The 17431-nt window shown below is 43.5% G+C and overlaps 1 protein-coding gene across 1 annotated transcript in view; it reads left to right on the top strand.

Moving 5' to 3' along the window:
• The first annotated feature begins 652 nt into the window (after positions 1 to 652).
• The window catches only part of LOC137313326 (NACHT, LRR and PYD domains-containing protein 3-like), a 41694-nt gene continuing 24915 nt past the window's right edge, over positions 653 to 17431 (top strand). The window contains exons 1-5 of the mRNA XM_067979439.1: positions 653 to 932; positions 12127 to 12222; positions 14662 to 14828; positions 15145 to 15316; positions 15422 to 15487. Coding sequence (XP_067835540.1) covers positions 734 to 932; positions 12127 to 12222; positions 14662 to 14828; positions 15145 to 15316; positions 15422 to 15487 — 700 coding nt within the window. The 5' untranslated portion in view covers positions 653 to 733. The remainder of the gene's footprint in view (positions 933 to 12126; positions 12223 to 14661; positions 14829 to 15144; positions 15317 to 15421; positions 15488 to 17431) is intronic.

Genomic DNA, 17431 nt, shown 5'->3' with positions numbered 1-17431 from the left:
CTTTCTCACCCCTGTACTCCAGGTGAGCTCTCACCAAGTCCCTGTACAATTACAGTCAGACTTCCTCACTCCTGTACTCCAGGTGAGTTCTCACCAAGTCCCTGTACAATTACTGTCAGACTTCCTCACCCCTGTACTCCAGGTGAGCTCTCACCAAGTCCCTGTACAATTACAGTCAGACTTCCTCACCCCTGTACTCCAGGTGAGCTCTCACCAAGTCCCTGTACAATTACAGTCAGACTTCCTCACCCCTGTACTCCAGGTGAGCTCTCACCAAGTCCCTGTACAATTACAGTCAGACTTCCTCACCCCTGTACTCCAGGTGAGCTCTCACCAAGTCCCTGTACAATTACAGTCAGACTTCCTCACACCTGTACTCCACCCCCCTTACAATACAATGATTCTCTGACCCATGATTTCCAGTCCCTGGAAGCGCCCTCTCCGTCAATCACTCTGGTTGTCAGGGTAACAGGGGACGGGCCTGGGCCTCGCTGTCACTCACCGAGCGGCTGCCGGGGAGACGAGGGCGGGGTCACCGCCTTCCTGTCAGTCAGTCAACCAACCAATCAGCTGCCGTGGTGTTGGAGTGGGCGGGGCGGCGCTGTCACTCACCGCCTGGTTGTCAGGGGCGACGGGCGGGGCGGGGCTGCGTTTGACGCAGGCGCACTGACGCTTTTGCAGACGCACGGTGGGGGGCACTTGTTGGGAGAGCGCGTCCGCCCGAGAGTCGGTAATGTGGCGGTGGAGGTTGAGGAAGAGGAAGAAGAAGAAGAAGGATGAGCGGCAGGCGGCGGCCGTGGAGGGCGGCGAGGATCAGGATCAGGAGCGGCGGTTGAAGGGCCCGGGGGTGATGGTGGAAGGAGAGGAGGAGGAGGAGCGGGACGGGCGGACTGAGAGTCCGCCTTCGGCGCTGGCCGCGGACCCAGCAGAAGGTGGGTGTGGGAACAGGGAGTAATAATACTGGCAGGAATGGAGCGGAGGAGTAGTAATAATGTGAGCAAAGAAGCCCGGGAATATTAATACTGTCAGGAATGGAGCGGAGGAGCAGTAATAATGTGAATAAAGAAGCCCGGGAATATTAATACTGTCAGGAATGGAGCGGAGGAGTAGTAATAATGTGAATAATGAAGCCCGGGATTATTAATACTGTCAGGAATGGAGCGGAGGAGTAGTAATAATGTGAGTAATGAAGCCCAGGAATATTAATACTGTCAGGAATGGAGCGGAGGAGTAGTAATAACGTGAGTAATGAAGCCCGGGAATATTAATACTGTCAGGAATGGAGCGGAGGAGTAGTAATAATGTGAGTAATGAAGCCCGGGAATATTAATACTGTCAGGAATGGAGCGGAGGGGTAGTAATAATGTGAGTAATGACGCCCGGGAATATTAATACTGTCAGGAATGGAGCGGAGGAGTCGTAATAATGTGAGTAATGAAGCCCGGGAATATTAATACTGTCAGGAATGGAGCGGAGGAGCATTAGTAGTGAGTAATGAAACCTGGGATTATTAATACTGTCAGGAATGGAGCGGAGGAGCATTAATAGTGGGTAATGAAGCCTGCGATTATTAATACTGTCAGGAATGGAGCGGAGGAGCATTAATAGTATGAGTAATGAAGCCCGCGATTATTAATACTGTCTGGAATGGAGCGGGGGAGCATTAATAGTGTGAGTAATGAATCTCGGGATTATTAATACTGTCAGGAATGGAGCGGAGGAGCATTAATAGTATGAGTAATGAAGCTCTGGATTATTAATACTGTCAGGAATGGAGCGGAGGAGTAGTAATAACGTGAGTAATGAAGCCCGGGAATATTAATACTGTCAGGAATGGAGCGGAGGAGTAGTAATAATGTGAGTAATGAAGCCCGGGAATATTAATACTGTCAGGAATGGAGCGGAGGGGTAGTAATAATGTGAGTAATGACGCCCGGGAATATTAATACTGTCAGGAATGGAGCGGAGGAGTCGTAATAATGTGAGTAATGAAGCCCGGGAATATTAATACTGTCAGGAATGGAGCGGAGGAGCATTAGTAGTGAGTAATGAAACCTGGGATTATTAATACTGTCAGGAATGGAGCGGAGGAGCATTAATAGTGGGTAATGAAGGCTGCGATTATTAATACTGTCAGGAATGGAGCGGAGGAGCATTATTAGTATGAGTAATGAAGCCCGCGATTATTAATACTGTCTGGAATGGAGCGGGGGAGCATTAATAGTATGAGTAATGAATCTCGGGATTATTAATACTGTCAGGAATGGAGCGGAGGAGCATTAATAGTATGAGTAATGAAGCTCTGGATTATTAATACTGTCAGGAATGGAGCGGAGGAGCATTAATAGTATGAGTAATGAAGCTCGGGATTATTAATACTGTCAGGAATGGAGCGGAGGAGTGCTAATGGTATGAGTAATGAAGCCCGGGATTATTAATACTGTCAGGAATGGAGCGGAGGAGCATTAATAGTGTGAGCAATGAAGCTCGGGATTATTAATACTGTCAGGAATAGAGCGGAGGAGTGCTAATGGTATGAGTAATGAAGCCCGGGATTATAAATATTGTCAGGAATGGAGCGGAGGAGCATTAATAGTGTGAGTAATGAAGCTCGAGATTATTAATACTGTCCGGAATGGAGCGGAGGAGTACTAATAGTATGATGGAAAGGCTTTGTGCAGTCAGGAGGTGAGTCACTCGCCGCAGAATACCCAGCTTCTGACCTGCACTTGCAGCTGCAGTATTTATATGGCTGGTCCAGTTAAGTTTCTGGTAAATGGTGACCCCCAGGATGTTGACGGTGGGGGATTCGGTGATGGTAAATCACTGATCCGAAACCTATTCACTTTTACATTTCCACAGTGGGGAAAGGAAAGTACACTGACTGATAGTTTGATTGGACGCACATTCATGAGACACATACACAACAGCGAGTCACACACACAGATGATTAGATAAAAACAGTCAAATCTACCACTTGAACATTTATGAGATTGTAAGATCCCTGGAGACATTCTGAAAATAAATACTGTGCATGACCTAAATGTTTAAAGTTACATGATTCATAATATTATACAATAGTGTTAATATTAGAACAGTGGTAAATCTCCTCACCTCCTACGGTGCTCATTAGTGTTAATATTAGAACAGTGGTAAATCTCCTCACCTCCTACAGTGCTCATTAGTGTTAATATCAGAACAGTGGTAAATCTCCTCACTTCCTAAAGTAACCATTAGTGTTAATATTAGAACAGTGGTAAATCTCCTCACCTCCTACAGTGCTCATTAGTGTTAATATTAGAACAGTGGTAAATCTCCTCACCTCCTGCACTGCTCATTAGTGTTAATATTAGAGCAGTGGTAAATCTCCTAACCTCCTGCAGTGCTCATCAGTGTTAATATTGGAACAGTGGTAAATCTCCTCACCTCCTACAGTGCTCATTAGTGTTAATATTCGAACGGTGGTAAATCTCCTCAACTCCGACAGTGCTAATTAGTGTTAATATTAGAATATTGGTAAATCTCCTCACCTCCTACAGTGTTCATTAGTGTTAATATTAGAACAGTGGTAAATCTCCTCACCTCCTACAGTGCTCATTAGTGTTAATATTAGAACAGTGGTAAATCTCCTCACCTCCTACACTGCTCATTAGTGTAAATATTAGAACAGTGGTAAATCTCCTCACCTCCTACAGTGCTCATTAGTGTTAATATCAGAACAGTGGTAAATCTCCTCACCTCCTGCAGTGCTCATTATTGTTAATATGAGAACAGTGGTAAATCTCCTCACTTCCTAAAGTAACCATTAGTGTTAATATTAGTTGTAAACAATTTTACAACACCAAGTTATAGTCCAGCAATTTTATTTGAAATTCACAAGCTTTCGGAGGCTTCCTCCTTCATCAGCCGCACTCAGAAGACAGTCCAGAATGTCACCCGAGCACAACGCAACGCCATCAACGCTCTCAAGACCAACCGCAACATCGTCATCAAACCAGCGGACAAAGGAGGAGCCATCGTCATACAGAACAGAACGGACTATTGCAAAGAAGCATACCGACAACTGGACAACCAGGAACACTACAGACGGTTACCCGCAGATCCAACCAAAGAACACACCCACCAGCTCAACAAACTGATCAAGACCTTCGATCCAGACCTTCAAAGCATCCTACGCACACTCATCCCACGTACTCCCCGCGTGGGAGACTTCTACTGCCTCCCAAAGATACACAAAGCGAACACACCCGGACGTCCTATCGTATCAGGCAACGGAAGCCTGTGTGAGAACATCTCTGGATACATCGAGAGCATCCTGAAACCCATCGTACAGGGACCTCCCAGCTTCTGTCGCGACACTACAGACTTCCTACAAAAACTCAGTACCCACGGACCAGTTGAACCAGGAACACTTCTCACCACGATGGACGTCTCGGCACTCTACACCAGTATCCCCCACGATGACGGCATCGCTGCGACAGCATCAATACTCAACACCAACAACAGCCAATCTCCGGAAGCCATCCTACAACTCATCCGCTTCATCCTGGATCACAATGTCTTCACCTTCGATAACCAGTTCTTTACCCAAACACACGGAACAGCCATGGGGACCAAATTCGCACCCCAATATGCCAACATTTTAATGCACAAGTTCGAGCAGGACTTCTTCACTGCACAGGACCTCCAACCAACACTATACACCAGATACATCGACGACATTTTCTTTCTATGGACCCACTGCAAGGAATCACTAAAGAGACTAGATGATAACATCAACAAGTTCCATCCCATGATCAAGCTCACCATGGACTACTCCTCAGAATCAGTTTCTTTCTTGGACACATGAATCTCCATCAAAGACGGGCACCTCAGCACCTCACTCTACCGCAAGCCCACAGACAACCTCACGAAGCTCCACTTTTCCAGCTTCCACCCTAACCACGTCAAAGAGGTCATCCCCTATGGATAGGCCCTGCGAATACACAGGGTCTGCTCAGACGAGGAGGAACGCGATAGACACCTACAGACGCTGAAAGACGCCCTCGTAAGAACGGGATATGACGCTCGACTGAACGATCGACAGTTCCGACGGGCTACAGCGAAAAATCGCATCGACCTCCTCAGGAGACCAACACGGGACGCAACTAACAGAGTACCCTTTGTCGTCCAGTACTTCCCTGGAGCGGAGAAACTATGCCATGTTCTCCGCAGCCTTCAACATGTCGTCAATGACGACGAACACCTCGCTATGGCCATCCCCACACCTCCACTACTCGCCTTTAAACAGCCACCCAACCTCAAACAGACCATCGTTCGCAGCAAATTACCTAGCTTTCAGGAGAACAGCGTCCATGACACCACACAACCCTGCCACGGTAACCTCTGCAAGACATGCCAGATCATCGACACAGATACCACCATCACACGAGAGGACATCACCCACCAGGTACATGGTTCATACTCCTGTGACTCGGCCAACGTTGTCCACCTCATACGTTGCAGGAAAGGATGCCCCAGAGCATGGTACATTGGCGAGACCATGCAGACACTGCGACAACGGATGAACAGACACCGCGCAACAATCGCCAAACAGGAGGGTTCCCTCCCAGTCGGGGAACACTTCAGCAGTCAAGGACATTCATCCACCTACCTTCGGGTAAGCGTACTCCAAGGCGGCCTTCGACACACACGACAACGCAAAATCGTCGAGCAGAAATTGATAGCCAAGTTCCGCACCCATGAGGACGGCCTCAACCGGGATCTTGGGTTCATGTCACGCAACACGTTAACCCACCAGCGAACAAATGTTATCTGTTTTTAATACAACGGGTCATTTGCTGTATTTTCGATGTTTCTGCCTCTCTTTTTTTTTAGTGGTTTGTATATTCGGGGGATCTGCAGATAACACCTGTCTGTCTGTTTGCAGACTGATTGCCTTGGCAACGGGCAGTTGAAAACACTGTCTGTAATCACCAAGCATTGTTCTGTGATTTATAAATGCGAGGATTTCATTTCCACGTTCACCTGAGGAAGGAGGAAGCCTCCGAAAGCTTGTGAATTTCAAATAAAAATGCTGGACTATAACTTGGTGTTGTAAAATTGTTTACAATTGTCAACCCCAGTCCATCACCGGCATCTCCACATCATGTTAATATTAGAACAGTGATAAATCTCCTCACCTCCTGCTGTGCTCATTAGTGTTAATCTTAGAATATGGTAAATCTCCTCACCTCCTACAGTGCTCATTAGTGTTAATATTGGAACAGTGGTAAATCTCCTCACCTCCTACAGTGCTCATTAGTGTTAATATTGGAACAGTGGTAAATCTCCTCACCTCCGACAGTGCTCATTAGTGTTAATATTCAAACAGTGGTAAATCCCCTCACCTCCTACAGTGCTCATCAGTGCTAATATTAGAATATTGGTAAATCTCCTCACCTCCTACAGTGATCATTAGCGTTAATATTAGAACAGTGGTAAATCTCCTCACCTCCTGCAGTGCTCATTCGTGTTAATATTAGAACAGTGGTAAATCTCCTCACCTCCTACAGTGCTCATTGGTGTTAATATGAGAACAGTGCTACATCTCCTCACCTCCGACAGTGCTCAACAGTGTTAATATTAGAATATTGGTAAATCTCCTCACCACCTACAGTGCTCATTAGTGTTAATATTAGAACAGTGGTAAATCTCCTCACATCCGACAGTGCTCATTAGTGTTAATATTGTAACAGTGGTAAATCTCCTCACCTCCTACAGTGCTCATTAGTGTTAATATTAGAATATTGGTAAATCTCCTCACCTCCGACAGTGCTCATTAGTGTTAATATTCAAACAGTGGTAAATCTCCTCACCTCCTATAGTTCTCATTAGTGTTAATATTAGAATATTTGTAAATCTCCTCACCTCCTACAGTGCTCATAAGTGTTAATCTTAGAACAGTGGTAAATCTCCTCACCTCCGAAGGTGCTCATTAGTGTTAATATTAGAACAGTGATAAATCTCACCTCCTACAGTGCTCATTAGTGTTAATATTAGAACAGTGGTAAATCTCCTCACCTCCTACAGTGCTCATTAGTGTTAATATTGGAACAGTGGTAAATCTCCTCACCTCCTACAGTGCTCATTCGTGTTAATATTAGAACAGTGGTAATTCTCGTCACCTCCTACCGTGTTCATTAGTGTTAATATTGGAACAGTGGTAAATCTCCTCACGTCCTGCAGGGCTCATTAGTGTTATAATTAGATCAGTGGTAAATCTCCTCACCTCCTACAGTGCTCATTAGTGTAAATATTAGAACATTGGTAAATCTCCTCACCTCCTACAGTGCTCATTAGTGTAAATATTAGAACAGTGGTAAATCTCCTCACCTCCTACAGTGCTCATTAGTGTAAATATTAGAACAGTGGTAAATCTCCTCACCTCCTACAGTGCTCATTAGTGTTAATATTAGAACAGTGGTAAATCTACTCAACTCCTACAGTGCTCATTAGTGGTAATAATGGAACAGTGGTAAATATCCTCACCTCCTACAGTGCTCATTAGTGTGAATATTCAAACAGTGGTAAATCCCCTCACCTCCGACAGTGCTCATAAGTGTTAACATTAGAATATTGGTAAATCTCCTCACCTCCTACAGTGTTCATTAGCGTTAATATTAGAACAGTGGTAAATCTCCTGACCTCCTACAGAGCTCAGTCGTGTTAATATTAGAACAATGGTAAATCTCCTCACCTCCGACAGTGCTCATTAGTGTTAATAATAGAACAGTGGTAAATCTCCTCACCTCCTACAGTGCTCATTGGTGTAAATGTTAGAACAGTGGTAAATCTCCTCACCTCCTGCAGTGCTCATTCCTGTTAATATTAGAACAGTGGTAAATCTCCTCACCTCCTACAGTGCTCATTAGTGTTAATATTGGAACAGTGGTAAATCTCCTCACCTCCGACAGTGCTCATTAGTGTTAATATTAGAATATTTGTAAATCTCCTCACCTCCGACGGTGCTCTTTTGTGTTAATATTAGAACAGTGGTAAATCTCCTCACCTCCTACAGTGCTCAGTGGCGTCAATATTAGAACATTGGTACATCTCCTCACCTCCTACAGTGCTTATTAGTGTTAATATTAGAACAGTGGTAAATCTCCTCACCTCCTACCGTGCTCATTAGTGTTAATATTGGAACAGTGGTAAATCTCCTCACCTCCTACAGTGTTCATTAGTGTAAAAATTAGAACAGTGGTAAATCTTCTCACCTCCTGCAGTGCTCATTGGTGTTATAATTAGAACACTGCTAAATCTCCTCACCTCCTATGGTGCTCATTAGTGTTAATATTAGAACAGTGATAAATCTCAACTCCTACAGTGATCATTCGTGTTAATATTAGAGCAGTGGTAAATCTCCTCACCTCCTACAGTGCTCATTAGTGTTAATATTAGAACAGTGGTAAATCTCCTCATCTCCGACAGTGCTCATTCGTGTTAATATTAGAACAGTGGTAAATCTCCTCACCTCCTACACTGCTCATTAGTGTAAATGTTAGAACAGTGGTAAATCTCCTCACCTCCTACAGTGCTCATTAGTGTTAATATTAGAACAGTGGTAAATCTCTTCACCTCCGACAGTGCTCATTAGTGTTAATATTAGAACAGTGGTAAATCTCCTCACCTCCTGCAGTGCTCATTAGTGTTAATATTAGAACAGTGATAAATCTCACCTCCAACAGTGCTCATCAGTGTTAATATTAGAATATTGGTAAATCTCCTCACCTCCGACAGTGCTCATCAGTGTTAATATTAGAACAGTGGTAAATCTTCTCACATCCTGCAGTGCTCATTAGTGTTATAATTAGAACACTGCTAAATCTCCTCACCTCCTATGGTGCTCATTAGTGTTAATATTAGAACAGTGATAAATCTCACCTCCTACAGTGATCATTCGTGTTAATATTAGAACAGTGGTAAATCTCCTCACCTCCTACAGTGCTCATTAGTGTTAATATTAGAACAGTGGTAAATCTCCTCACCTCCGACAGTGCTCATTCGTTTTTAATATTAGAAAAGTGGTAAATCTCCTGACCTCCTACAGTGCTCATTAGTGTTAATATCAGAACAGTGGTAAATCTCCTCATCTCCGACAGTGCTCATTCGTGTTAATATTAGAACAGTGGTAAATCTCCTCACCTCCTACACTGCTCATTAGTGTAAATGTTAGAACAGTGGTAAATCTCCTCACCTCCTACAGTGCTCATTGGTGTTAATATTAGAACAGTGGTAAATCTCTTCACCTCCTACAGTGCTCATTAGTGTTAATATTAGAACAGTGGTAAATCTCCTCACCTCCTGCAGTGCTCATTAGTGTTAATATTAGAACAGTGATAAATCTCACCTCCAACAGTGCTCATCAGTGTTAATATTAGAATATTGGTAAATCTCCTCACCTCCGACAGTGCTCATCAGTGTTAATATTGGAACAGTGGTAAATCTCCTCACTCCTTCAGTGCACATTCGTGTTAATTTTGGAACAGTGGTAAATCTCCTCATCTCCGACAGTGCTCATTCGTGTTAATATTAGAACAGTGGTAATTCTCCTCACCTCCTGCACTGCTTATTAGTGTTAATATTACAACAGTGGTAAATCTCCTCACCTCCTATAGTGCTCATCAGTGTAAATGTTAGAACAGTGATAAATCTCCTCACCTCCTACAGTGCTCATTAGTGTTAATATTAGAACAGTGGTAAATCTCCTCACCTCCTCCAGTGCTCATTAGTGTTAATCTTAGAACAGTGGTAAATCTCCTCACCTCCTACAGTGCTCATTCTTGTTAATATTAGAACAGTGGTAAATCTTCTCTCCTCCGACAGTGCTCATTAGCGTTAATATTAGAACAGTGGTAAATCTCCTCACCTCCGACAGTGCTCATTAGTGTTAATATTAGAACAGTGGTAAATCTCCTCACCTCCTGCAGTGCTCATTAGTGTAAAAATTAGAACAGTGGTAAATCTCCTCACCTCCTGCAGTGCTCATTGTTGTTAATATTAGAACAGTGGTAAATCTCTTCACTTCCGACAGTGCTCATTCGTGTTAATATTCGAACAGTGGTAAATCCATCACCTCCTGCAGTGCTCATAAGTGTTAATATTAGAACAGTGGTAAATCTCCTCACCTCCAACAGTGCTCATTCGTGTTAATATTCGAACAGTGGTAAATCCATCACCTCCTGCAGTGCTCATTAGTGTTAATATTCGAACAGTGGTAAATCTCATCAACTCCTGCAGTGATCATTATTGTTAATATTAGAACAGTGGGAAATCTCCTCACCTCCGACAGTGCTCATTAGTGATAATATTCGAACAGTGGTAAATCTCCTCACCTCCGACAGTGCTCATTAGTGTTAATATTAGAACAGTGGTAAATCTCCTCACCTCCGACAGTGCTCATTTTATGTTAATATTAGAATATTTGTAAATCTCCTCACCTCCGACGGTGCTCTTTTGTGTTAATATTAGAATATTGGTAAATCTCCTCACCTCCTGCAGTGCTCATTAGTGTTAATACTAGAAGAGTGGTGAATCTCCTCACCTCCAACAGTTCTCATTAGTGTTAATATTAGAATATTGGTAAATCTCCTCACCTCCGACAGAGCTCATTCGTGTTAATATTAGAACAGTGATAAATCTCCTCACCTCCTACAGTGCTCATTAGTGTAAATGTTAGAACAGTGGTAAATCTCCTCACCTCCTACAGTGCTCATTGGTGTTAATATTCGAACAGTGGTAAATCTCCTCACCTCCGCCAGTGCTCATTAGTGTTAATATTAGAATATTGATAAATCTCCTCACCTCCTACAGTGCTCATTAGTGTTAATATTAGAACAGTGGTAAATCTCCTCACCTCCTACAGTGCTCATTAGTGTTAATATTAGAATATTGGTAAATCTCCTCACCTCCTATGGTGCTCATTAGTGTTAATATTAGAACAGTGATAAATCTCACCTCTGACAGTGCTCATTAGTGTTAATATTCGAACAGTGGTAAATCTCCGCACCTCTGACAGTGCTCATTAGTGTTAATATTAGAACAGTGGTAAATCTCCGCACCTCCTATAGTGCTCAGTCGTGTTAATATTAGAATATTGGTAAATCTCCTCACCTCCGACAGTGCTCATTATTGTTAATATTCAAACAGTGGTAAATCTCCTCACCTACTGCAGTGCTCATTGGTGTTAATATTAGAACAGTGCTAAATCTCCTCACATCCTATGGTGCTCATTCGTGTTAATATTAGAACAGTGATAAATCTCACCTCCTACAGTGCTCATTCGTGTTAATATTAGAACAGTGGTAAATCTCCTCACCTCCTACAGTGCTCATAAGTGTTAATATTAGAACAGTGGTAAATCTCCTCACCTCCTGCAGTGCTCATTAGTGTTAATATTAGAACAGTGGTAACTATCCTCTCCTTCTGCAGTGCTCATTAGTCAGGTGCTGATACTATCAGAGAAATGGTAAAATTATTCTATTACAAGCACCAACCAGGACACATTTCCATGAACACACAGACAATGTCACTGCCCATGGAGACCAGTGGTTTCACACCCAGCTCTATATTATGTTGGTGGATCGATATCATATTCATAAAGTACCAGGATTTATAAACAAAACTCAGCAAATCAAAAATATTAAACACATCTGTGAATAAAATGATACAATACCGTCACAATGTAAAACTGAGTGAAGGATCATTTAATTCATCAACGTTCACCCTCTCCATATTTCCTTCCAGAATATTCATTACCTCAGGAATAAGGCTCGTGCTGGCCTGCACTGTGTGAGTAAATGTTACCAATGGCTGCTCCCAGTGCAGAGTCTCGGCCGACGGGAGCCCGACTGGAAGTGGGTTGTGGAGATCAGCGGGAGTCACTGAATTTCACTGAGCAGCTGTGTGTATCACACCTGACGTGGAGCGTTGGTCATAACACTCGGGAAATGCTCGATCCCAGAGCTTAACAGCTGTTGTACTGATGGGAGAGCACGGACTTGGTATCATGTTTAACAAGGCAACGTTCTCCTGCTGATTTTTATATTTCTGTTTAACCCTTTATTAATATTATATTTATTACAGAGCATCAGAATCTGGGAACGTCTGTCACCACCATGGCTGAAGGTTCAAACAGGGGAGAAGATCCAACATCATCAAAAAGAATGAGAATGGGCTCAGGTAGGTTCAGAAAATTCATCAAAATATAATTTCTGTCCTGTCAAAGGGTCCAGATCACGAGCAGGAACCTCAGCTCACACAGGAAGAGGGAACAGCACAGATACTGAGTACCGAGAGGGATGTGAGTGACCATCTAGAGGGACAGTGCAGTCACAGGTGGAGGGATCTCCTGAGTACTGGAAATGTCCAATTGATACCTGGTGTTGGGGACTGTAAGGTGGATAGAGACAGTGATTCAGAGGATGGTCTTCCTGAGCAACAGTGAGAGACCAGGGAACAGGGAACCCCGAGTTGGGCAGGGGGTGAGAGGCAGGTGGGACACAGGAATAGGAGAGTGATAGTTGTGGGAGATTCTATAGTGAGGGGAATAGACAGACTCTTCTGTAGCCCTGAGGAGGTCCCGAATAGTAAGTTATCTCCCTGGTGTCAAAGGGAAGAACATCCTGGAACGGGTGGGACCATCTCTGGGAAGGGAAGGAGAGCAGAGAATAGCCATGGTCGGAACTAATAACACGGATAGAAATACGTTTATAGAGGGCATATTGAGACTTAGCACTGGACTAAAAAAACAAGGCTTAGAGTTGGTGATCTCCGGATTGTTTTCCACTGGGCCGCTTATGGGGTGAAATATGAAGCAGATCAATGTGTGGCTGCAGGGCTGGAGCAGGAGGGAAGTGTTCACGGTCTTGGGGACTAGAGTGAGTTCAGGCAGAAGGGAAGGGACGGTCACAATCTGAACCGACCAACAATGGTTTTGTAGACTGAGTGAATGGAGCAGGAGGGAAGAGTTCACGGTCTTGGGGACGAGAGTGAGTTCAGGGAGAAGGGAAGTGACGGTCACGGTCTGAACCGACCAACAATGGTTTTACAGACTGGGTGAATGGAGCAGGAGGGAAGGGTTCATGGTCTTGGGGACTAGAGTCAGTTCAGGGAGAAGGGAAGGGACGTTCACGGTCTGAACTGACCTACAATGGTTTTACAGACTGGGTGAATGGAACAGTGGGAGGGTTTCAGCTCATATGACTGGAGGGTGGGAAAACTCATGTTCTGAGACTAGAGAGTGGAATTAATAAAACTGTTGGAGCAGAACAGAAGATGTATGAAATATTGAAAAGTTATTAGCAGGAAAAAATGAAGGTGGTTTTGAAATAGAGAGATAAAGTCACTTGGTATTAAAAAGAAAAGCAAATAAACGCAAACTGGTCAACATTCCAAAAAATCGAGAGTTGGGATTGTGTGTTATGTCTGGGAATATACAAATCGTTCCAAACATATTCGGAAAGTCAGAAGTATAAGAGATGTGATCGAGTATCTGTGAGACAGGGCCTGAGTTTTCACAGGACTCAGAGCGAAATTTTTCTGATTAAAACATTTTGAGGGGAGAGAAAAATAGCTCTGGACACCAGTATTAATAAAAGGTTCTAAGACAGAATGAGAACAAAAACAACTTGTATTTATATAGCGCCTTCAATGTAGTAAAACGATACAGGGTGCGTCAAAGGTGCGATTATCAAACAAAATTTGACACCGAGTCAAATAAGGAGATATTAGGACGGGTGACCAAAAGCTTGGGCAAAGAGGTAGGTTTTAAGGAGCGTGTTAAAGGAGAAGAGAGAGAAGGAGAGGTTTCGAACTTTAGGATGTTCCATGGAGTTATGTTGAGAGAGAATCCGTATGAACGCAGTTAAGCAATAGGAAGGGAAATAGCACAATTTTCAGTGGGTTTTGCAGGCCAACAAGCAGTGGAGGTGAGATAGAGGGGGAACTGGGGGAAACTGGTTGTGGATGAAGTTTAGGGGAGATAAAAAATATTTCCTATAGTTTCTAAAAATGGAAGTGAAAATGTTGGTGTACGAGAGGAGGATGTGGGCCCAGAGTTAGAGATAACTGTAGACAGGATTTGAATCAGAGAAACATCGCCGAGGTGGATAAATCACTGGGCCCAGAGATAACACACCCGAGGCTGTTAAAGGAATTCAAAGAGGGGATAGGAGGGGCTCTGGTCACAATTTCTCAATCCTCATGTGTTATTAAAAATATCCAGGTGGACTGAAGGAGTCACAAGTAATGTCTCTGATAAAATAGGGAGAGAGGGTCAACGGGTAACTGGAGACCAATTAGTCTCCGTCAGCAGTGGGCAAACTCCTCGACTCTGCAATTCCAGGTCGAATTAGTGAACATTTAGAGATACAGGGGATGATCAGGGGAGGCTGGAACTGATTCGCTGCAGACAAGTCGTATTTGACAAATTTAATACAGCTTTGTCGAGAGTTGACTCTATAGATCGATGGAATGTAGCACATGCGGTGTATATGGGTTTTCAGAAGGTGTTTGATAATGTGCCACACAGGAGGCTTCAGCTGTTTGTTATAAGAGGAAATGTAGCCGCCCGGATAGAAAGTCGATAATGTGTTTAGTTTTCTCCATTTTTGTTCACAGATCCGAACACTGCAATCACTGAGTTCCTGACAAAGTGCGACGATTACCAGCTGTTCCAGTTGACGAAATTCTACCGGGACAGACTGGAACAGGCGATTGAAGAAGGGGTGGACGGAGTCAGCTCGTTGTTAACATACGAGGGGCATTTCAGTGGACAGGAACATCGGGTAAGTGGGAGGGACACAGAATGAGTTTGGATTATTTAAACATCACAGAATTAACAGGATATCAGATCGTGGAAACACAGAATTTTAAAGAACAGAAACAGGCCAAGTAAGAAAGAAATGGGTCAAACTGAAAATACAGTGAATCTGATACAATGATACGAAGAGTTGAAAATACCCAGTGGATCGGTCGGTGTCTGTACAAAGGACAGGGGAACGGTTCGGGTATAACTCTTGTGTGGACTGAAAACAAAAGGGAAACAGTTTCTGTGGAAATGCGAAAAGGAGGTACCAATATATTTATTATTATTCTTCGCAGAAAGTCGTTGATATCGTGGAGAAGGGAAACAGGGCGGACAGTTCCAAACTTCTCCTAAATCTGGTGATGGAGAAAGGCTCTCGGGCCCGAAGGGTGATGTGGGAATCCTTTGTGAAAATGCACCATGCGGTACCAAAGTTGGACAAAATACTGAAAGAGATGCAGGAACTTGGTACGGTAAAATCACACACTGAATTCAATTTCAGACTGAAACATTGCAGAATTTACTGTTATATTACACAGATCTGATTTCATGAAATCTAATTGATTTAAACAGGTCCTGATCCATTTGATTATATGAACATCGGACGAGGTTTATCTGAAATACCCAGTCACCTGAAAGGTAAGTGATGAAGTGGAGATTTCAAACCATTTATTTCACTTCTGAGAATCGGAATGTTTGACTGTAGACTTTTGTTTAGAGATTGTCACAATCTGGGAATCAGAAGTTCAAAAGGTGGAGGGAACAGAAATTAACCTCGTTTGGATTCGACATCAATACTCAACTATTCTGCGTAGATTCAAGTTACAATTGACAAGATTTTTGACACATCCTGTAAATATGCGGAGTTTGCATTTTTTCACTTTATCAGGCTGCTGATCGCTATCACTTGTTAAATCCCCATACACTCCTGGCAGGATCCCGATACACTGTGAATCCCCATACAATTGTAAACAATTTTACAACTCCAAGTTATAGTCCAGCAATTTTATTTTAAATTCACAAGCTTTCGGAGGCTTCCTCCTTCCTCAGGTGAACGAAATGAAATCCTCGAAATGAAATCGCATTTATAATTCACAGAACAATGCTTGGTGATTACAGACAGTTTTTTCAACTGCCCGTTGCCAAGGCAATCAGTGTGCAGACAGACAGGTGTTACCTGCCAGGTCTCAGAATATACAAATCACCAAAAAAAAACAACAAAAAAAAAAAAAACAGAGATAGAGAGGTAGAAACATAGAAAAGACAGCAACTGACCCGTTATATTAAAAACAGATAACATTTGTTCGCTGGTGGGGTAACGTGTAGCGTGACATGAACCCAAGATCCCGGTTGAGGCCGTCCTCATGGGTGCGGAACTTGGCTATCAATTTCTGTTCGACGATTTTGCGTTGTCGTGTGTCTCGAAGGCCGCCTTGGAGTACGCTTACCCGAAGGTCGGTGGATGAATGTCCTTGACTGCTGAAGTGTTCCCCGACTGGGAGGGAACCCTCCTGTTTGGCGATTGTTGCGCGGTGTCCGTTCATCCGTTGTCGCAGCGTCTGCATGGTCTCGCCAATGTACCATGCTCTGACACCAATGACACCACAATCCCCATACACACCTCGCAGGATCCCGATACACTGTGAATCCCCATACACACCTGGCAGGATCCTGATGAACTGTGAATCCCCATACACATCTCGAGGGATCCTAATACACTGTGATACCCCAGACACCACCAGACAAGATCCTGATTCACTGTGAATCCCCATGCACACCTGGCAGGATCCCGATACACTGTGAATACCCACACACACCTGGCAGGATCCTGATACACTGTGAATACCCACACACACCTGGCAGGATCCTGATACACTGTGAATACCCACACACACCTGGTAGGATCCTGATATACTATGAATCCCCACACACAACTCCAATGTGCCCCACAGATGCTTTGGGCTCACAATTAATGAGCAGTGCTTTGAGCCAGACGTCACGGTTTATCTGCGCCACTAGAAATCTGCTCACAATCACCTGTGGGGAAAGAGGTGAGAAATGCAAAATGTTAAAAATGTTATCATTTCACAGACGTCAAAGTGTTCGATCTGATCTGAGAAGATGTACAGATGTTCACACAATAGATCATTAATCCGTGGAGAAATGTGAGGGAAAGACAATGTTCAGGGTAATTCGGAAGTTATGGGCTAGCCTCCTAATGGCAGTGAAAGAGAGAACCTTATTCTGCTCAAAAAATAGCCCTTTAACTCAGAGGTGTTTAGATCCAATGTAATTTCCCAAACCTGCATTGTATGAAATTCAGACCAAAATGAAACAACGGAGTATAATTACTGGGAAAACAGTTGAAATGAACTGTGAATCTTTTCTGCTCTAACATTAAACTGAGTGATGTGGGCAGTAGTATTTTTAATTCTAATCGGTGATATGACAGGACTGTTATAAAAGCACATTTGTTGTTGGTGTAAAACGGCTGAAAAAATGTTCGCAATTTCTGAAACACAATATAACAGGAGAATGATTAGAGACAGGAAAAGGCCATTTGGCCCAAAGATGCTTGTCCCT

The sequence above is a fragment of the Heptranchias perlo genome, unplaced genomic scaffold (assembly GCF_035084215.1).
Source record: "Heptranchias perlo isolate sHepPer1 unplaced genomic scaffold, sHepPer1.hap1 HAP1_SCAFFOLD_47, whole genome shotgun sequence".
Taxonomy (NCBI): Eukaryota; Metazoa; Chordata; class Chondrichthyes; order Hexanchiformes; family Hexanchidae; genus Heptranchias; species Heptranchias perlo.
Note: the sequence above shows the minus strand (reverse complement) of the source record. Positions and strands in the feature narration are given on the sequence as shown.